Source organism: Cervus elaphus, chromosome 15 (genome assembly GCF_910594005.1).
Source record: "Cervus elaphus chromosome 15, mCerEla1.1, whole genome shotgun sequence".
In the NCBI taxonomy this organism is placed as follows: Eukaryota; Metazoa; Chordata; class Mammalia; order Artiodactyla; family Cervidae; genus Cervus; species Cervus elaphus.
The window spans coordinates 93,077,135-93,098,149 of NC_057829.1; the positions used below are offsets into that span (position 1 = coordinate 93,077,135).

At 54.2% G+C, this 21,015-nt stretch overlaps 1 protein-coding gene across 12 annotated transcripts in view; it reads right to left on the minus strand.

Moving 5' to 3' along the window:
• Positions 1–21,015, minus strand: part of CFAP46 (cilia and flagella associated protein 46) — a 96,873-nt gene that overhangs the window by 21,352 nt on the left and 54,506 nt on the right. For 10 of the 12 annotated variants that reach the window (XR_006345404.1, XR_006345406.1, XR_006345405.1 and 7 more), the window contains 14 exons: positions 19,686–19,875; positions 18,936–19,135; positions 17,526–17,693; positions 16,783–16,932; positions 13,561–13,709; positions 12,644–12,742; positions 11,970–12,102; positions 11,216–11,362; positions 9,615–9,815; positions 9,426–9,532; positions 8,169–8,345; positions 7,356–7,491; positions 1,001–1,189; positions 234–422 (listed from right to left, as the gene is read on the minus strand). Coding sequence is in view for 9 of the 12 variants with exons in the window: in XM_043926148.1 (XP_043782083.1) it covers positions 234–422; positions 1,001–1,189; positions 7,356–7,491; positions 8,169–8,345; positions 9,426–9,532; positions 9,615–9,815; positions 11,216–11,362; positions 11,970–12,102; positions 12,644–12,742; positions 13,561–13,709; positions 16,783–16,932; positions 17,526–17,693; positions 18,936–19,135; positions 19,686–19,875 (2,235 nt within the window). In the remaining 3 variants the exon portion in view is untranslated. The remainder of the gene's footprint in view (positions 1–233; positions 423–1,000; positions 1,190–7,355; positions 7,492–8,168; positions 8,346–9,425; positions 9,533–9,614; positions 9,816–11,215; positions 11,363–11,969; positions 12,103–12,643; positions 12,743–13,560; positions 13,710–16,782; positions 16,933–17,525; positions 17,694–18,935; positions 19,136–19,685; positions 19,876–21,015) is intronic. The other 2 variants (XM_043926147.1, XM_043926152.1) reach the window with 2 other exon arrangements.

Consider the following 21,015-nt stretch of genomic DNA (forward strand, 5'->3'; position numbering starts at 1 on the left):
GGATGCCCCACTTAGGACGGCCTGTCCTGCTCGCCCCTTCTCCCCCTCCCGTTCTTCCTCCGGGGGTCGGGCCTTTGGCCTACCTTGTCCTCCCTCCACAGCCCACACCACGCTTCTTGACCCCGGACAATCCAAGGCCTGTTTTCTACCCCAGTTCTTACTAAGATCCCGTGAGCTCTAAGTGTATGATTTTTAGGCCTAAGTGGTCAGTCTGGGAGCCAGCCAGAACGCACCCAGAGGCTCTCCTCCCAGTAGCAGGCGGGGAGCAGGAGGTCCCAGTTCTCGGCCAGCAGGTGCAGCGTCTTCCCGGCCAGGCCCAGGAACCACGGGTGAGGCTCCTCGGAGTCCGCGCTCAGCGACTGCAGGCTCCCCAGCTGCGCCAGCACCATGTGGACCAGGCTGTGCTTCAGGCTGAACCACTTCTTCAGGGACACAGACCACCTCAGTCACCCAACCAGGGCCGCTGCTGCCCACCCAGGCCCCACCCTCCAACAGCCCTGCAGTGTGGCGAGGGTCTCCACTGCTCAGGTGCTGGGAGGTTCCAGAGTCTGCTGAGGAGTCTCAGTTTGGGGCAGGTTGACATGGGCGGGAGTTTGTACTGAGTTCCATTTAGGATTCATTTGATTTATTTAGTTACGTCAAGTTCATTGGGTCCACACTTCCCGAAATCCGAAACAGTCTAACAACAGAACACGTTTTGCTCAGAACTGTTCTGCAGAGGTGACATCTTTTTAACAGACTGAAGTTCACCTTTACGGACGCCTTCCTGTGACGACACAGCCGTCAGAGCACCCACCCTGGGAAGGGGCACCTCCCCCAGGAAGACCCCGATCTCACTGGCCGGTCAGACGGGCCTTTCTGGGCTGCTGGGAGCTGCCGGGGTAGGGAGCCCCTCTGCTCAGAGATCTCGGGGGACGTTTGTGAACCCCGGCCTCCCGGGCTCCCAGTGGCTGGTCAGGCACACGGGGGGAGGCCCCCCAGCGCGTGTCCGGGGCGTTACCAGGCCGACGGCGGTGTAGTCGCTGGGGCTCTGCAGGAAGTCGGACAGCAGCTTGTCCGTGGAGCTTTGCTCCAGCTGCCGCCGCCGGGCGTCCTCCCAAGTGAGCTGCAGCGTGTCCAGACAGCCCTCCACGAGGCTGAGCTTGAGGTACCGCAGTTTCCGCATCACAGGGCTGCTGACATTCTGTAGCTGCGGGGTGCGGCCGGCCGTCAGGGCGCGGGAGCACAGCCGGGCCAGGCCGCCCGCCGCCAGGGCCCGCCCGCCGCCGCCAGGCCCCGCCCCGCCCGCCGCCAGGCCCCGCCCCTGCCCGCCGCCAGGCCCCGCCCCTGCCCGCCGCCCGGCCCCGCCCGCCTCTCCCTCCGCTTCTCCCTCCTAGGCGAGCCTCTCTGCCGACTCGGCTGGTCAGTTGCTGTTCCTCAGATTTTACGTAATGGAACCGCAGAGCACCTGCTCTCTGCAGGCTGTGTCCATCCTGGGAGCCGTTCCGTCGCTCAGCCATGTCAGACTCTCTGCGACCCCACGGACTGCAGCGCGGGGCGCGTGTGCGTGAGTCCTCCACGCGGACGAGCCGCGCTCTGCCGGGCCGTCTGCCTGCTTGCTCCCACACCCCCAGTTTGGGGCTGTGGCAGGCAGCGCTGCTGTGAGCGCTCCGCACACGCCCAGGAGCGGGGTGGCTGGGCCAGGGGCCCGTGCCTTCACTCTTCACGAAACCGCCAAACCATTCCCAGGTGGTCGTTCGTGCTGTCCCCTCCGGCAGCGTGGGAGGGGTGTCCCAGTCTCTCACGTCTTGATAACATTTGGTGTAACTGGTCCTTCAAGTTGTAGCCCTGTTAACAGTTGTGTGGTGGTTTTTCCCTGACTCACTAATAAACTTGCGGTCTTCTCTTGTGACTATTTACCATCCACGTATTTTCTTTGAAGAATTGTCTGTTCAGACGTTTGGCCAGTTTTTATTGGGTTGCTTATGTCTGTTTTGAAAGTTCTTTACATTAATATATTCTAGATACAAGACCTTTGTCAGATAAATGGTTTGTAAATATTTTCTCCCAGTCTGCAACTTGTCTTTGCATTCTCTTAATGGTGTCTTTTGAAGAGCTGAGTCCAATTTATAAATTTTTCCTTTGATGGATTATGATTTTGGTGTCATGGGTAAGAAAGCTTTGCTAAACTTTAAGGCTGCAGAGGCGTTTTCCTATGTTTTCTTCTAAAGGTGTCACAGTTTCAGCTCTCACATGTAGGCCTGTGACCGACCAGTCTTGAGCTGGTTTTTACACGCGGTGTGACATACGAATGGAGGGTAATTCCGGGGGATGGACGTCCAGTTGCTCCAGGAGCTTTGTTTTAAAGGTGAGCCCTTCTTCACTGAACTCTCTTTGCACCTTTGCTGAAAGTCAGTTTTCTTTCTGTATGCATGTGTCTATTTTTAGATTCTCTATTATGTTCCAATGATGTGTAATTTTACATGAAAAACACACTATCTCGATTCCCATAGCTTTACAGTTCAGTTCAGTCGCTCAGTTGTGTCTGACTCTTTGTGACCTCATGGACTGCAGCACGCCAGGCTTCCCTGTCCATCACCAAGTCCCAGAGTTTACTCAAACTCATGTCTATTGAGTCAGTGATGCCATCCAACCATCTCATCCTCTGTTGTACCCTTCTCCTCCCACCTTCAATCTTTCCCAGCATCAGGGTCTTTTCCAATGAGTCAGTTCTTCACATCAGGTGGCCAAAGTAGTGGAGTTCCAACTTCAGCATCAGTCCTTCCAACGAATATTCAGAGTTGGTTTCCTTTAGGATGGGCTGGTTGGATCTCCTTGCAGTCCAAGGGACTCTCAAGAGTCTTCTCCAACACCACAGTTCAAAAGCATCAATTTTTCGGTGCTCAGCTTTCTTTATAGTCCAACTCTCACATCCATACATGACTACTGGAAAAACCATAGCTTTGACTAGACGGACCTTTGTTGGCAAAGTAATGTCTCTGCTTTTTAATATGCTATCTAGGTTGGTCAAAACTTTTCTTCCAAGGAGCAAGTGTCTTTTAATTTCGTGGCTGCAGTCACCATCTGCAGTGATTTTGGAACCCAAAAAAATAAAGTCTGTCACTGTTTCCACTGTTTCCCCATCTATTTGCCATGAAGTGATGGGACCAGATGCCATGATCTTAGTTTTCTGAATGTTGAGTTTTAAGCCAACTTTTTCACTCTCCTCTTTCACTTTCATCAAGAGGCTCTTTAGTTCTTCTTCACTTTCTGCCATAGAGTGGTGTCATCTGCATATGTGAGGTTATTGATATTTCTCCTGGGATTCTTGATTTCAGCTTGTGCTTCATCCAGCCCAGCGTTTCTCATGATGTACTCTGAATAAAAGTTAAATAAACAGGGTAACAATATACAGCCTTGACGTACTCCTTTCCCTATTTGGAACCAGTCTGTTGTTCCATGTCCAGTTCTAAATGTTACTTCCTGACCTGCATACAGATTTCTCAAGAGGCAAGTCAGGTGTTCTGGTATTCCCGTCTCTTAAAGAATTTTCCACAGTTTGTTGTGATCCACATGGTCAAAGGCTTTGGTGTAGTCAATAAAGCAGAAGTAAATCTTTTTCTGGAACTCTCTTGCTTTTTTAATGATCCAACAGATGTTGGCAATTTGATCTCTGGTTCCTCTGCCTTTTCTAAATCCAGCTTGAACATCTGGAAGTTCACGGTTCATGTATTGTTGAAGCCTGGCTTGGAGAACTTTGAGCATTACTTTACTAGCGTGTGAGATGAGTGCAATTGTGTGGTAGTTTGAGCATTCTCTGGCATTGCCTTTCTTTGGGATTTCTTTTCATTCCATGAAAACTGACCTTTTCCAGTCCTGTGGCCACGGCTGAGTTTTCCAAATTTGCTGGCATACTGAGTGTAGCACTTTCACAGCATCATCTTTTAGGATTTGAAACAGCTCAACTGGAATTCCATCACCTCCACTAGCTTTGTTCATAGTGATGCTTCCTAAGGCCCACTTGCCTTCGCATTCCAGGATGTCTGGCTCTACGTGAGTGATCACACCATTGTGGTAATCTGAGTCATGAAGATCATTTTTATATAGTTGTTCTGTGTATTCTTGCCACCTCTTCTTAATATCTTCTGTTTCTGTTAGGTCCATACCATTTCTGTCCTTTATTGTGCCCATCTTGGCATGAACTGTTCTCTTGGTATCTCTAATTTTCTTGAAGAGATCTCTAGTCTTTCCCATTCTATTGTTTTCCTCTATTTCTTTGCATTGATCACTGAGGACGACTTTCTTATCTCTCTTTGTGATTCTTTGGAACTCTGCATTCAGATGGGTATATCTTTCCTTTTCTCCTTTGCCTTTTGCTTCTCTTCTTTTTACAACTATTTGTAAGGCCTCTTCAGACAACCGTTTTGCCTTTTTGCATTTCTTTTTCTTGGGGATGGTCTTGTTCACTGCCTCCTGTACAATGTCATGAACCTCCTCCGTCCATACTTCTTCAGGCACTCTTATCAGATCTAATCCCTTGAGTCTATTTGTCATTTCCACTGTATAATCTTAAGGGGTTTGATTTAGGTCATACCTGAATGGTCTAGTGGTTTTCCCTACTTTCTTCAACTTAACTCTGAATTTGGCAATAAGGAGTTCATGATCTGAGCCACAGTCAGCTCCTGGTCTTGTTTTCGATGACTGTATAGAGCTTCTCCATCTTTGGCTGCAAAGAATAGAATCAGTCTGATTTCAGTATTGACCATCTGGTGATGTCCATGTGTAGAGTCTCCTCTTGTGTTGTTGGAAGAGGGTGTTTGCTATGACCAGTGAGTTCTCTTGGCAAAACTCTATTAGCCTTTGCCCTGCTTCATTCCGTACTCCAAGGCCAAATTTTCCTGTTACTCCAGATATTTCTTGACTTCCGACTTTTGCATTCCAGTCCCCTATAATGAAAAGGACATCTTTTTCTGGTGTTAGTTCTATAAGGTCTTGTAAGTCTTCATAGAAACGTTCAACTTCAGCTTCTTCAGCATTACTGGTCGGGGCATAGACTTGGATTACTGTGATGTTGAATGGTTTGCCTTGGAAACGAACAGAGATCATTCTGTCATTTTTGAGATTGCATCCAAGTACTGCATTTCGGACTCTTTTGTTGACTATGAGGGCTACTCCATTTCTTCTAAGGGATTCTTGCCCACAGTAGTAGATATTATGGTCATCTGAGTTAAATTATTCACCCGTAGCTTTACAGTAAGTCTTAAAATCAGGTAATGTTAGGTCCCCAACTTTGTTCTTCTTTTTCAAAGTTGTGTTGGCTATGTTAGGCCTTTTAAATTCCCCATAGATTAAAAAATCACTTTGTCAATTTCTGTTTAAAAAAACTCTGCAGAATCTTGATCAGGATTGTAGATAATTTAGGGGGGAATTGACATCTTAATAACATCATGTCTCCTGAGCCATGAACTTAATATACCTTTCCATTTATTTAGGTATTGTTTAATTTTTCTAGCAATGTTTTGTGGTTCTCAGGGTATGAGTTTTCACTTTCTGGGTCAAATTTCATATGTGTGCTGTCATATTTAATATACAATTGATCATTATTAGTGTATAGAGATATACAATTAGTGTTTGTGTACTGTTCATGTACCATGCAACCTTACTAAGCTCACTCCTTAGTACTAGCAGCTGTATTATTCTGTAGATTGCACAAGGTTTTCTACACAGACAACCACATCATCTGTGAACAAAGATAGTTTTACATGTTCATTTCTAACCTGGATGCTTTAGTTTCTTTGTCTTGCCTGATTAATTGGCTAGAACTCTAATAGCATTCTGGATTGAAGTGGTGGAGGACACACCACTATCTTATTCCTCATCTTAAGGAAAATGCATTCAGTCTTTCAACATGTGAGCTCTAGTTTTTTTCATAGATGCCCTTAATCAGACTGAGGAAGATCCCTTCTATGAATGGTTTGCTAAGAGGTTTTGTTTTATTTTATCAGGAATGGATGTTGGATCTTGTTGAGTGCTTTTTTCTTATACCTGTTTTTCTTTCTGGTCGCTCTGGGTCTTTTGCTGCTGCACACGGGCCTTCTCTAGTTGTGGCGAGTTGGGTTACTCTCTAGTTGTGGTGCATGGGCTTCTCTTGTTGCAGAGGCTCTGGGCGCGCAAACTTCACAGCACACAGGCCAGTAGCCATGCACGTGGGTTTCGCTGCTCCACGGCAGGCGGCATCTTCCTAGACCCGGGGTCAAACCCCATCCCCTGCGCTGGTGGGTGGATTCTCACCTACTGTACCACCAGGGAAGTCCAATAATGTTTAATTTTTAAAAATATCTGGTGAACCAAATTGACTGACTTTTGAATGTTACACAAATCCTGGAATCAACCTGGTATATTATCCTTTTTACACATTGTTGGACTTAATTTCCCAAATTTTGTTTAGAATTTTTACATCTATGATCATGAAGAAGAACTGTCAATAGGGTTTTTCTTAATATCTTTATCTTGCTTTGGTATCACACTGACACCAGCCTTACAGAAGAGTTGGGATGTATTCCCTCCTTTTCAATTTTCCCAGAGAATCTGTACAGAATTGGTATTGTTTTTTACCCTTAAATGCTTGCTGGTATTCTCTAGTAAATGCATATGGGTCTGACATTTTCTTCATGGAAAAACTTTTAACTACAAATCCAATTTATTTAATAGACTGAGGGCTATTCACATTATCTATTTCTTTCTGACTGAACTTTGGTCGTTTGTGTCTTCCAAGGAATTTTCCATTTCATCTCCATTGTCAAACATATGCCATAAAGTTGTTCATGAAATTCCCTTATTATCTTTTCAACATATAGAGTCTATAGTGATGTCACATCTCTTATTTCTGATATTGTTAATTTATATTTTTTCTCTCTCTTTAATCAGTCTGACTAGAAGTTTATCAATTTATTGATCTCTTTAAAGAAATAGTATTTGGCTTTACTGACTTTTCCATTTTTCAGTTTTCTATTTCAATGGTTTGCACTGTGGTCTTTAATTTCTTTTCTACTTATTTTGAGTTTGATTTGCTCTTTCTACTTTCATGTTGAAATAACTGATTTAGGGTTTTTTTCTCTTCTCATACAACTATTTGGTGCTACAAAAGCTCCCCTAAGTGTTGCATTAGAGATCTCTTACACATTTTGATATATGCCCCCCACCACCCCCCCCACACACACACACACACTATAGTTCAAAATAGTTTCCCTTCTGATTTTTTCTCTGGCCCACAGTTATTCTGGTGTATGCTATTTACTTTCCAAATATTTGGGCATCTCTCCCATAGCTTTCTGGGATTTTTAAAAATTGAGGTAAAATTCATATAACATCCTTACGTCGTGAAGGGACAGTAAGCTCTGGACACTGAGAAACAGGTCCGCCGCTCCAGCCACGGCTCTCTGGGCCAGGTCGTATGCTTCCAAGTAACATGCAGTTCTCTGCTCTTCAAATTTCTCACTTTGGGCAGACAACCTTTACCAGAAGAAGAGTGACATTTAGAACAAAACCGTCAAAGCATTACATTGTCAGTACTAAAAATGTGTAGCATGTAATTTTCATGTAATTACAATGTATATTTCATTAGCACTTTACATCTTATAATTGGGTGTGTTACTGGAAAGATCCTCTCAACCTATTTGGAAGAGAGGTGGAGACCTGGAGCACCAAACGTGCACGGTCTGAAGCTCGTTTGCAGGCGCTGCGGCCGCTGCGGTGCCGGGGGGCTGCGCGGCCCCTCACTTCCGGCCGTGTCTGAGTGTGCCCACGCCCTACGAGGCCCCAGCGGCTTCGGTGACCACAGCTGCCTGCTGCGCGGGCTCCCAGGTGGCGCGTGCCTCTTCCCTCATAGAGACTACTTGTAAGCCCGGCCTTCGGTTGCTTGCTGCGTTTTGAACCCCTGCGTGGCCCCCACGTGGGGTGGCCCTCGGGAGGCTGTGGGGGATGGGCAGACGATGGGCGCGGCCAGGGGCGGTGACGGCTCTGCTGGGGGCGGGCAGCTCCTGGCCTCTGAGGCGACGCGCGTGTGGCTGAGTGTGAAAAGGTGTGCGTGTCCTCGGCTGAGTGGGACGCGGAGCCGCGCTCGCGCGCCCGGGGCTGGGCGGGGGCCGCGGCCGCGCGCGCCCGGGGCAGGGAGCACCGCGGGCCCCCACCTCTTCACGCGGGCCCGCTCCAGCTGAATGTCCACGCACTTCTCCTTGTGGCCGATGCTGGCGAACTTCTCCTCCACCTCCAGCAAGCGGCGGTCTACTTCCAGCGTCAGAAACAAGTTCTCCTGGGGGTCTCTGTCCAGCTGCCCCTCGACGGCTTTGATCTGAAGGCTCACACACCTGCGGGGGCGGGGGCGGGGGCGGGGCGACGCTGCGACTGGGGGGCCGGCCGCGCCCACCGCCAGCTCGCTCTGGGCTACGGAGGGGCACCTTCGGGGCAGCACTGGAGGCACCACAAGCCACGCCCTTGGTGACAATGCCACGAAGTCAGACACTAACATCTCCCCACCCAGGCAGTCTCCATCCCTCTGAAAATTCGAAATCCCTCTCTTAAAGAACTCTGGAGAAGAGGAAAACCAGGCGGAAATGAAGCCTGTTCACATGTCAAACCTGCAGCTGGGGATCCAGGAGCATTTGCTGGGGGAGGACCAAGGGGCCCCCTCGGAGGTGGGGACAGAACAGCCGTGAGGAGCCCTGTCCCAGCACAGGAGGAGTTCAACAGAGAGGAAGGCAGTAAAGAAAACCCCAATCAGGCAAAAGCTGCGGTGCTCTGGTCATGGAGCAGAAGCTGTTCTCTGAAGGCGGGACCTGCAAGTCTGACTTAACAGACAGACCTGGGGCCGGCTCTGTGCGTTCCTAGAAAGAGGCCCGTGCAGCTGGAGCTGAGACCACGGGAGGCTGCTTTCCAGAAGCCCAGTGACCAACTGGAAGGACGGCTCAGGGACAGACTACTTGTCTGAGGGCACACATTCCTGCCTGGAGTCTGTCCTGTGGCCTCCCGCCCCTCGGGCTTCTGCAGAGAGCTTGATGCTGTGATCGTGGACCAGACGCTCAGCCCGAAAACTGGAGGGGAGAGCGGCAGGCAGACCGACAGACCCCGGGAGAAGGCTGACCACCTGGGGCGCCTACACTGACTGCGGGGAGAGGAGTGGCCGGAACTTCTCCAGCCTTAGAGGCTTCCTGGGTATCAAGCCACCTCTGAGGAGCTGAGAGTCCAGGGACAAAGAAGCCACCAGCCCGCCTGGTCCCAGGAGAGAGGCTGGCTGCCAAGGAAGGGATGCGGGAGGCAGCTGTGGACACAGGCCCTTGTCCTGCGCGTCTCTGAACTTCACAGGCTCGAAATACGACTTACAATTAACAGCAGAAAGAAGAACACCACAACTTTCACAGTGATCAACGTTCTTCCTCACAGAATGTTACCTGGCTTCCAGGTCTGTGGTCATGAATTCCAACATGGGCATTCGGTTTGGCCTCTCTTTCTTGAGCACGTTGAAGGTGTCTATGAGCTTTTGGAACAGCTTGCAGACCTGGGGCAGGCCTGGCGGAGTCACCATGGCCCTGCCACCCCCCACCCGCCGGGCCCCCGCCCCGAACGCAGCGGCCCCTCACCAGGGTCTCTCGCCTCTCGCCCTCTGCGGACAGGAGCGAGTCCGCCAGGGTCAGGGTGGACTGGTACCAGAACTCCTCGCTCCCTCCCAGGCGCTGGGCCTTCTCCACCATCCGCCGAGCCTGCCCGTGCTTCTTCTCCTTGTTGGCGAGCTGGGCCAGCAAGTGCAGGCACCTGGACTGTGCGAGAGGATCGCCCAGCTCCTGCAAAGGAGGTGCGTGTGGACGGAGGATGGGGTGGGGCAGTGGGCGAGGGAGACAGAGAGAGACACATACAGAGACAGAGACCGCGAGGCAGAGAGAGAGAGGCAGAGATGGAGTCCAGGCCCCGGTGCCTGTCCAGGGATGAGCCTGCAGCACGAGGGGCCCAGCGCTGAGCTCAATGCCTGTGTGTGTGAAGACCTGCTCTGCAGAGTCTAGGAAGCCCCTCCCGGCAGCAGGAGGGCCGGGCGGCCGCCGGGCAGAGGTGCGGAGAGTGTGGACCACCCTTTCACGGGTCTGAGGGAGGCTGACCGGGAAGGTCCCAGACGCTCAGGCGCAGGCCGGTAGACGGGGTTGCAGTGCCCGGGGCCGGCGGGTGCTGGCTCGCAGCCTGCCTCTTTGACCTTCTGCGTCCCCTCCAGGTCCCCCCGCATCCCCCAAGGCCCGTCCTGCCCGCTCCGCTCCACCAGTCACACGGCCGTTTCAGTCCCTCCCCCGGCCATGCTGTCCCCCTGCCTGAGACAGAAAGCAAGCGATGTTTCTTTCTAGGGTTCTGTTCCAAAGCAAGGGCCAACTCGAACAGTTCTACAACCTTGCCGACCCCTCCCAGGGAACAATCCTGAACGTTGCCCGGAGACGGAGCCGCCCGCTGGGGGCCCTGGGAGCTGCTGACGCTGCAGCCCAGCAACCCGCTCCAGGGAAGGAGGGACACATGGGTTGGCTCCGCCCTGTGCTGGGCCTTTCCCAGGGCACCATCCTTGTGGGGACGGAGCCCAGGGAGAGGGTCTCAGTCAGGCTGGAGAGAGGAGGCAGGAGCCGAGGCATCCAGGAGCCGACACGGGAGGTCCCTCCTGGGGGAGCAGCCGAGCCGCCTCAGGAAAGCCAGCAGACGGTAGGGGCCTGAGAGGCTGAGCCGAGGGCTGGGTGTCCACACTGGAGGGAGCCTTTCCAAGGGGGCCTGGCGGGAAACCCAGGCTCCCAGGGAGACCTCCGAGTGGCCACAGACACCTGCAGGGCCCACACGGAGAAGCAGAACAGAGCTCTGGAGCAGGTCGGGGCCCTGGGACACCATCTGCCTCTGAGAACAAACCGAAGCCCTCGGCCTCTTGAGGGCCCCATCGTCCACACGCACCATGAGGGGCCTGCTCAGAAACACGTGGTCTCCGCGGCCCAGGAGGAAGAGAGGCCGCAGCACAGACCCGTCGCAGTTACAGCAAACGGGCTGTAATGAAGCTAGAGGAGCAGACAGACCTCCACAGTCAGATGGAGGCTCTAGAACAGTCTTCAGCACAGAAGGTCCCTGCCTCCCAGAGAGCGGCCATCCTAGCCGGGGGCTGGGGGTGGGACTGCTTCTGGGGGAGCAGGCCCCACAGGTGTAGTGGGCCGGGCAGGTGTGGCCTCACCTGGAAGGCCAGGTAGGCCTCTGACAGCAGCAGCCGTGCAGGCTGGTACAGCTCCATCTTCAGCAGGACTTCGGCCTTGAGGGTCCACAGCAGTGGGAAGGACGTTCCGTCCAGGCCCCTGCCGGTCTCTTCATTTACCTTCAGGATCTGTAAGACGCACAGGCCCACGGGGGCTGTGTGGGTGCAGGGCGGGCGCCGTCGGCACGGCTGCCCCCGGCCCCGCACGCCCGAGCCCAGTCCCTGCTCCAGGGCCCGTGGCCAGGCTGTCCTCCCGGGATTCCCGTCCCTGCTCACGGCCAGGCCACGGAGCAGCGCCGGGTGCAGGGGGCGGAACTGCCACGGTGACAGGCGACCTTGGACCGCACATGGGACGGTCATTACCCTTACAGGCAAGCGCTAGAGGCAGGCCCACTGGGCGCGCGCGGGGAGGGCGGGGGCACTCAGGCCTCCCAGCTGCTCTGCGCCCGCTGCGAGGGATCGCCCTTCCCCTCCCCGTTGGTGTGGGAGCTCCCGCCCCCCGCCGGCCACCCCCAGCCTGTCCTCTCTGAACCACAGCTCAGACCCTGCAGCCTAGCCTTCCCTGAGGGCCGGAGGGGCGGGGACACACCCCATCAGTCTCTGGATTTCCCAGGAGCCGGCTCAAGGGTCAGGAGGCCTTGGCCGCCAGGACAGGTCCAAGCGGAGTGGCTGGAGCTGGGCCTGTCGCCGCCCCCACTGGGCCAGGAGTTAAGCAGCTTCTGCAGAGCAAGGCTACCTTATCCTTTGCTATGAGGGGCTTCATCTCTGCCTGCAGGGCCGAAGCGGGGAGCTCATTCAGTGCTGGCAGACTTTCTTCTAATAGAGGTTCCTTATTTTTCTCCTTTTTCAAGGCAATTTCTTTTCTGCAGCTAACATAAGTAAAACGAGCATTATGCCAAAAAAGAAATAGAACGGCCAGAGCATCTGAAAATGTTCAACAGTAATCAAAAAAATACAAAATAAAAGCCACAACAGGCAACTATCCACTCGCGTTTACAAGGCTTTTTTTAAAATTCCCCTCGTTTAGCAGCACAGATGACTCCCAGTTTTCCCGAGGAGATGCAGCTGAGAGCAGGGCCGGCATCGAGCCCAGGCAGAGGGCAGGGGGCTCAGTGCTACAGCAGGGGGTCTGTGCCACATGGGGGGCCCAGGAGGGGGGCATCACAGCAGGGGGCCCCACCGCAGTCGGGGGCACACACGGGGTGGGGGTGTCAGAGCAGGGGGCCCTGCCGCAGTGGGGGAGGGGGTCCACACCACAGTGGGGGGCACACACCGGGGGTGTGAGAGCAGGGGGCCCTGCCGCAGTGGGGGAGGGGGTCCACACCACAGTGGGGGGCACACACCGGGGGTGTCAGAGCAGGGGGCCCTGCCGCAGGGGGAAGGGGGTCTGCGCCAGCCACAGCGGCTCACCTGGCCTGCTCCAAGTCGCAGATGTAGGCCTGCCCCACCACCTCCTCGTGGTACGTGGCCGCCTCCCTCAACCTCAAGTCAGAACAAGCCAGGGCAAGTCTGGGGGCGAGAGGAGCATCAGCCCTGAGTCAGGCTGCCCTGGGCTCCGGAGGCGGGGCACAGATGGGCAAACCGAAAAGGAACAGATACTTTGTGGCTCTTTTCAATGATCTCTAAAGCCAAACCAAGTTACCAGGGGAGACAGCAGACCCCGTCATCAGATTCCTCAACACATTTACAGTCTCCGGGTCTCAGGGTCACCTCCAGAGGTGGCGACGAGGCACGGTGCGGCTCTGACCCCACCACAACTGCAAGCCAACGAGCTCTGCTCTGACTTTTGTGCAAAACACTCTTATTTTGAAATGATTTGAAAGCTTCCAGAAAAGTTACACAAACACTACGAAGAATTATTGAACATCCTTCATTGTCCAGGTTCTCTATAGTACAAAAATTATACTAATATATATATAAATTACTTCATATATAAATTTTATATATAGCTCAGGACATAATAAAAAATTATGTGTGGGTAAATATATAAAATTTTTATATATATGTAAATTTTTTCCTGACCTATTTGAGTAGGTTGAGGACACAATGCCCCTTTACTCTGCTTATTCTACTTCAGCGTGTATTTCCTTGAAACAATGATACTCTCTTAAAAACCAAGTAGAAATTAAAAAATTAAGAATATTTTTATGTTTAAGTATTTTGATGTATTTGGCTTTACAAATCTTAGAGACTTTATTATTTATATAAATAGTCAACCACAGAATTAATGCTTTAAGATCTGATTTGTCTCTATATTGCTTTGGGCAAATTTTTGCTTTAGCCACATAAACGTCCCCCAGCTTCCCTGAAACCGCAGGCGCACCCACCGGAGGTGGTAGAGGCCCGCCAGGCTCTCGCTCTCAACCACGGAGGCTGCGATGAGCGCCCCCAGCTGCAGGACCGGGACTGCGAGCTCATGAAGGAACATCTCCTGCAGGGCCTCCACCAAGCGGTCCAGGTAGTACAGACTGTACGTCTGCGTCAAAACACAGCAAACACGCGAGGTCAAGGGCGCGGAGGATAAGGTCCTGGCCCCCAGGGTCCTCCCTAGGAGCTCTGTCCCCCCACCCCCGGAGCCACACGCGGTGCGGATTCCCGTCTGCTGAGGGGACCAGTGACTTGCTCTCTGCGTCCTCTGCTTCATCAACAGCTTTCTCCTTGTCATGTGCAACTTCCTAGACTTTTTAGCACAAACACAGCTAAAGCTCCTCACAAGAATAATCTACCTGCTCTCGTTCAAATTAGAGAGTCTTTGTTTTCTTTCTTTATGTACCCACCAACTGCTTTAAAATTAAGTACAGGCAGAGATGCACTAATACTTCTTATAATGCTGGACTAGGTTTGATAAAGCAATTATTCTTTAGTGGAAAACTGGAAAATATGGATGAACAATTTAAAAAATCTGCTTAAAGCACTGAGGAGTGAACAACTCGGAAAAAATGACTAATTTTTTAGTCATTTAGCGCAAGAAGAGGGGAGTTCAGATGTGTGAACCCAGCGCACTGGGGCCGTGACCTGGGTGTTGGCTGAGGCTGAGGCAGTGGAGAGCCTGCTCATGCCTCTGACTTCCCTGTCGGGTGGAGCTGAGGGCCCACCGAAGGCTAAATGCTCCCATCAGGTCCCGGAAGTCTGTGTCTGAGCCTTAAGGGAAATGAAGTAAAACACGTCCTGTCACGTTCAAGCCCAGTGGTGTTTGGCTGGCCTGGAAAGCACGTGGCTTTTTGAGGGACTAACTGATAATTCCTGATGAGGCCGCTCAAGAAAGGGGGTGGAGGGAGACGGAAATATTTATAGGTTCTACAGAGACTAAAAAAATAATAACAGGATATTAAAAACAACATTATACCAGTATATCTTATATTTTATATTAACTGGAAACATCCTAGAAAAATACAACCCACCAAAATTACTACAAAAAAGAAATTTAAAAATGTAAAGGGTTCTGTAACTATTAAATAAAGTGGGTCCATAATTTAATATCTTCCCAAATAGATCTAGGCCCAGAACTCTTCACCAGGGAATTCTTCCAAACGTTTAAGGAAGAAACAAGAGCTAATTTTATACAAATTCTTCTCAAGAAGAGCTTGAGAAAGGAACATTTTGGAATTGACTGAAAGGTGAGTGTGATGCTGTGAGAAAACACGACACGCGCGTCTGGTCCTGCTCCTGGTTCCAGCACTGAGCACCTAGAACCCTCTCACCCCACCTGAGTTCACACCCACGAGGGGACTCTTGGCCGCTCCTGCAGACCTTCAGGAGGCAGGTCGGCGGCCAGAGGGACCAACCACATGGCAGGACAGTGAGACCCTCAGCCCGTCCCCCGATACTTGGGGAGGGGAGGGGCTGGAGGTCAAGTTAGGGACCTACGGCCACGAGAGGACCAGTCATGCCCTGTCCTGGAACCTACGTGAACCCCCTACAGGAGGGGGCATGGAGAGCTTCTGGGCTGGTGAGCACGTCCACCTGCCACGAGGGAGGGGCCTGGTGGCCCCCAGCTCCTCGGGGACAGACACTCCCGTGTTTGGGACCCTCCAGACCTGCCCCGCAGACCTCCTCATCAGGCTGTCTGTATCCGTTACAACATCCTTTATAACAGACCAGCGTATCTGCTAAGTAAAGTTTCCCCGAGTTGGGGGCCGTCATAGCAAATATCAAACCTGGGGAGGAGCCCGGGACCCCGACTGGTGGCCACACTGGACAGACGTGCGGTGGCCTGGGGACACGACGCTACGACGGGCGTCTGCTGGAGCAGGCCTCGATGGAGCCCTGATCCCTGGGGCCCACACTGACCCGGCAGTTAAGTGTCAGAGCCGAGCTCAGTGGGGTGGTCCCCTGGCTGGTGTCCACAGGGGCGCTGAGAACTCGCTGTTGTATGGAAATCCACGTGTGGGGGTCAGAAGCTTTGGGAGCAGAAAATAGCTTGGAGTCAGTGTAACTTCTCATCCCATCCTGACAAGCATGTAGTGTGAAAGGAAACCTGAACACCAACTTTTCTCATCAACAGAGAGGCAAACACCCCAAATAAAACAGCCTGTTGAACCTGATGATAAATGAAGTGATAATACATGTCAACCAAGTTGAAGGAATGAAAGAGAAAAAATTATCATTTGAATAAATGGAGAAAAATATCTGATAAGAATCTATAGCTGTTTATGGGGTTTCCCTTGTGGCTCAGCTGGTGAAGAATCCACCTGCAATGCAGGAGACCTGGGTTCGATCCCTGGGTTGGGAAGATCCCCTGGAGGAGGGAAAGGCTACCCACTGCAGTATTCTGGCCCGGAGAATTCCATGACTGTATAGACCATGGGGTCACAAAGAGTCAGACATGACTGAGCGACTTTCACTTTCATAGCTGTTCAAGCTTAAAACTCTCAGCAAACAGAAATAAACTCGCTTAACCAGTGAAGAATGTCTATGAACCCCCAACAAGCATCGGTCATACGGAGTCTTGCCAAGACTGGGAGGCCTCGCCACCTGTGGTGTTGAGCTGGAGGCAACCTGGCGAGTCAGGTGAGGCGAGGAAACAGTGTAACAATCCCAAATCACGGAAGAGGTTTGCAGATGAAATGCAGATTTTGCATACACACATAGAATCAAAAGAATCTGCGGATAAATTACCAAAATCATCTAGGAGATGAGACAGACACAGAGGAGAAGCCTCGTGAGCACGGAAGCAGACACGGGGGCCACGCGGCACACGCCTGGGAGCCCAGCTGCTGGGGGAGGTAGGGAGGACCCTCCCGGGCGCCGGGGCGGGGTATGGACCACAGACCCCTCGACGGCAGCCCAAGTTTTGAACCCTTGCCTCTGGAGCTGTGGGAAGACCCTCCCGCCGGAGCACTCAGCAGCAACTGACGCCCGGTGGGGGGCGCAGCGGGACCGCAGGCGCAGGGGTGTGGTCCGCGCGGGGAACTCGCGGCACCGGTGCCTGCGGAGGGACCTGGGGAGGGCCAGGGGCCTGGCCACTCTCTGGACCCACTTCACACTAGAAAGCCCAGCAGGCGGGACACGGGACGCAGGCCTGCAGGAGAGGCGTTGGGTCCACCCACCGGCTTCTGGATAGTTGACGAGTTGATGGTAAAGTCACTCTGATCCTGTTTGAATACAGATATGAGTTCTTCGGGGCAGGCATAGGAAGCCCACTCTTCTAGGCTTGAGGGCAAGTCTTCAAGGCATCTGCCAGGAGCAGGACTCTGGAACTGCAAAGCAAGAAGCCAGGCTCTGCTTTGGGAGGTAGATCTAGAGGCAGACACCCAGGGGGCCCTGTGGGAATAGAGGTCGTGCGCCCCGGGCAGGCAGCACCTCTGGGGATGGGTGTGGCGGGGCTCCCTGGAGACACCTGAGCCACAGACGATAGCTGACACCACTTCCCACAGCCACTCGGAGCTTGTGCCCTGGACGTGCCCCCCGCAACACGTCCCAGCTCAGCAGGGCTGCAGGAAGGAGGCGGGGTGTCTCCCGAGGGGCCAGTCCAGTGGGATGGCCAGGGTGGGGGCAGTCCCTCCAGCTGACGAAGTGACATGCACAGGCCCCCATGGGATGCAGAGAAAGTGCTGCCCTGCCCCACATAGCCAGGGCTCCGGGAAAGCAGCTGGTCACCAGGAAGAAGCCAGACTCTCCCCATGTCAGCCTCCTGACACCTGGGGCAGAGGCACTGAGGCCGCCTCACATCCCAGGGGAGGAAAGCGGGCAGAGGAGCCAGGACGCTCCTCGCCCTTCGCAGCCCAGCCTCTGGCACAAGGATCTTCAGGGGCGGCTGGGGTGCAGCCTGTCTACCAGAGGGTACGGTCACCTGCTTCGGGTCCCTCCCCTTGTCCTTGTCCTTCTCCTTGTCTCTGATCTTGTCCTTGTCTCTGTCTCTGCTTTTCTCTTTCTCTTTTTTAGGCAACAACAAGTGTGAGCTTGCTGTTGCTGAAATTCTACTTTCTGAAGTGGATTTTCCCGCTGTTGAGAAAGAAACCTGTGAAAAGAAATCCAAATTTGCAATGTTAATGTCTCACTGCAGCAGTGAAATTAAAAGCCGCTTGCTCCTTGGAAGAAAAGCTATGACCAACATAGACAGCATATTACAAAGCAGAGACATTACTTTGCTGACAAAGATCCGTCTACTCAAAACTATGATTTTTCCAGTAGTCATGTATGGATGTGAGAGTTGGACCAAAAAGAAAGCTGAGCACCGAAGAATTGATGCTTTTGAGCTGTGGTGTTTGAGAAGACTCTTGAGAGTCCCTTGGACAACAAGGAGATTCAATCAGTCCATCCTAAAGATCAGTCCTGGGTGTTCATTGGAAGGACTGATGGTGAAGCTGAAGCTTCAACACTTTGGCCACCTGATGCAAAGAACTGACTCCTTGGAAAAGACTCTGAAGCTGGGAATGACTGAAGGCAGGAGAAGGGGATGACAGGATGAGATAGTTAGATGGCATCATCGACTCGATGGACTGAGTTTGAGCAAGCTCTAGGAGATGGTGAAGGACAGGCTATGGGGTAGCCAAGAGTCTGACATGACTGAACAACAATGACAGAAGTGGGTTTCCCTCCCCCCATGCAGATCTGAGGGCCGGTTGAGGACCCTAAGGCTGGGAGTGGCCAGGCTGTGAGCACTCAGGGCACTTCCTCCAGGACTCTGGAGAGATGCATGGCTGACCTTTAAGAAGGGTTTGTCAGTTCCGTAAAATGAATTAATGTCTTCAATGGAGAACACACTCAAGTGACTTTTAATGGTTCTCCTAAAAGAACTGCAACTGCATGGTGGGGTAGGGGGGCCTGGGGAGTCTTGCAGACAAGGATGGCCTTCCTTGTCCTTCCTGCTGCCAAATGCCGATGGCCCTGCTGGGTGGGGGAGGGGGGCGAACTTGCCCCAAGAAGAGAGGCCTGTCCTGCCAACGCTGTCCTGCTGGGGAGCACAGCCCAGGGAGGTTCCTGAGAAGACGAGGCCACCAGGCGCTGCCCTGGGGGCCCTCTAGACAGGTGGTAGGAAGGCAGCTATGTGAAGGGGCGCACAGAAGGCTCTGGAAGCCCAGAGGCAGTGTGGTGGGAAGAGAGGCTTTGAAGGTGGTTACGCAAAGGCACTGGCCTGAGTCTTGCAAAGGAGGAAGCCCCCTTGAGTCTCCAGAGCCAGGGGTGGGAGGCGCTGGGGAGGAGGGGCGGACGTGGTCCCAGGAGAGGCCGGGACCCGCGGCAGCATGGCAGGCAGCCTCACCTGCCAGATGCGGTGCAGGAAGGCGTAGGCCATGAGGCAGTAGTCCTGGTGGCCAGCGTAGCACGGGGTCACCACCAGGGCCAGCAGGGTGTAGGCACGGGCCAGCGTCTCCAGCTGCCGCACGCTCTGCAGCTCCTGCAGGGAGGGGGGCCCCGTGCCCCCCGGGCCCTCCAGGGCCCCCAGACTGGACGCCTGCTCATCTGGAAGACAGGGCCCTGCTGGTGTCCCCGCTGACCGGCCCAGGGCCCGCCGGTCCCCAGCCTGGGGCTGGTTCTCTTCCCGAGGGGACAGCGCCCCCCTCCCAGGGCTCAAGGTCGGCCTCAGGGACAGGCCTCCCAGGGCTCCCCTGGCCCGCCTGCAGGGACACTGGCCACATCCCAGGCTGGGGTAGGGGTCTGAGCTCTGGGGTCTACTTGGAGCCCCCCGCCCACCATGGTTACCCCTAGCTGGTCTGAGCTGGGTGTGTGGACACATCCAGAAGGGCCTGGACACCAAGCGGACAAGCTGCTGCCCCCTGGGGGCACCCAGAGCAGCTGCTGAGCGGCCACGCCCCACCCCGCCCCAGCCTCCCCTAAGCGAGCTCAGCTCACCGCGTCAGCCGCCGCCTCCCTCGGGGTGCTGGGCGGGCCTGTTGGCTGCACGGGCACCTAACCTCGCCAAGCCCACAGGGAGCGTGCCCCGCAGGGGAACGGGGTGACCGCGGAGCCCCCAGCGGCGGGTGGCCCGCCCCCAGCCAGAGGCGCCCCTCACCTGCGTCCCCCGCGTCCGCGGCCCCCACGCCGGCTGGCTCGCGGTCGCGCCGCACGGGCTGCATCCGCAGCAGGATGTCGATTGCCCACTTGAGGTGGAAGGCCACGTCCTCCAGAGGGAACTGCTTGTGGTACAGCCACTCGCTGAACTCCATGATGGAGTCCACCTTCTGCCACTCGCTCTCCGGCTTCTTCGGGATGCAACACAAAAGGCTGGAACACGTGGCAGCCACGCGGACGCCGCAGGGCACACCGCGGCGTCGTGTTCCTCTGCCGCGAGGGCAGAGGGCGCCCACCAGGCTCGGCCAGACCGCCACGGGCGACGGGCAGCAGGGCCGAAGCCTGGCGAGTGTCCCGGCCTCCGCGCCCCACGGATGCCCCACGGCCAGCCCGCCAAGCCCCCGCGGATGCCCCACGGCCCGCCCGCCCCTGGGGCAACGGCGGCCTCAGGGGCTCCCTGCAGGCGCTCTGACCTCAGCCCTGGGGCTCCTCCAGCACGTGGCCCGCGGGGCGTGGAGGGCAGGGGAGGTGCTGTGCCCAAGGCCTGGCCACACAGACCCGACACTGGTGATCACTCACCGCCACAGGATGGCAGGCGCTGCCCCCCACCCCCGTCCCGCCCCGAGGAGCCCACCCACCCCCCACCTGCTGGGCCTCAGACTGGGCCCCACGCCCTGCGCCCAGGACGACAAACAGCCGGAGGGGCAGGAGTCTGAGGGCAGGGCAGGCGGCCGGGTGGGGGGACGCAAGGGCAGGATGGACCAGCCTAAGACACGGCCTGACACCACCACAGGGCAGGGGGGAGAGCTGCCCGGGGCGGTGGGGGGGCTGGACGCCACGCCCTGAGCAGGTCCTCCCCTTCATTAGCATGTGGGCAGACGCCTGGAGGTGGGGGGCCTGGAAGCCAGGTGACAGGTGAGCCTCAGTGCAGAGAAGGGCTCAGATGGGGCCGCAGAATGGCCGTGGCCACTGGTAGCTTTGACAGGAGCTGTGCAAGGCAGGTGACGGGGACAAGTGGCATGGAAGAGAGCACGGTCATCGTTTCAACAGTGGGGCTGGGCAGACTGGGAGCCACAGACCCAGGAAGACAGCAGGCCGTCACGTCACACCAGACACAAGGCCGGACTCCAGACGCAGCAAGGACTTAAACCTGACAACCCTGACAACCACGACACCCTTGGAAGGAAATGCAGACATCTTCATGGCGCTGAACTCTGGTTTCTCAGATACAAAGCTAAAGGCACAAGCTCCAGCAGCATGAAAAATAGACTAACTGGACTTCATCAATATTATAAACTTTTGTGCTACAAATGACATCATTAAGAAAATGA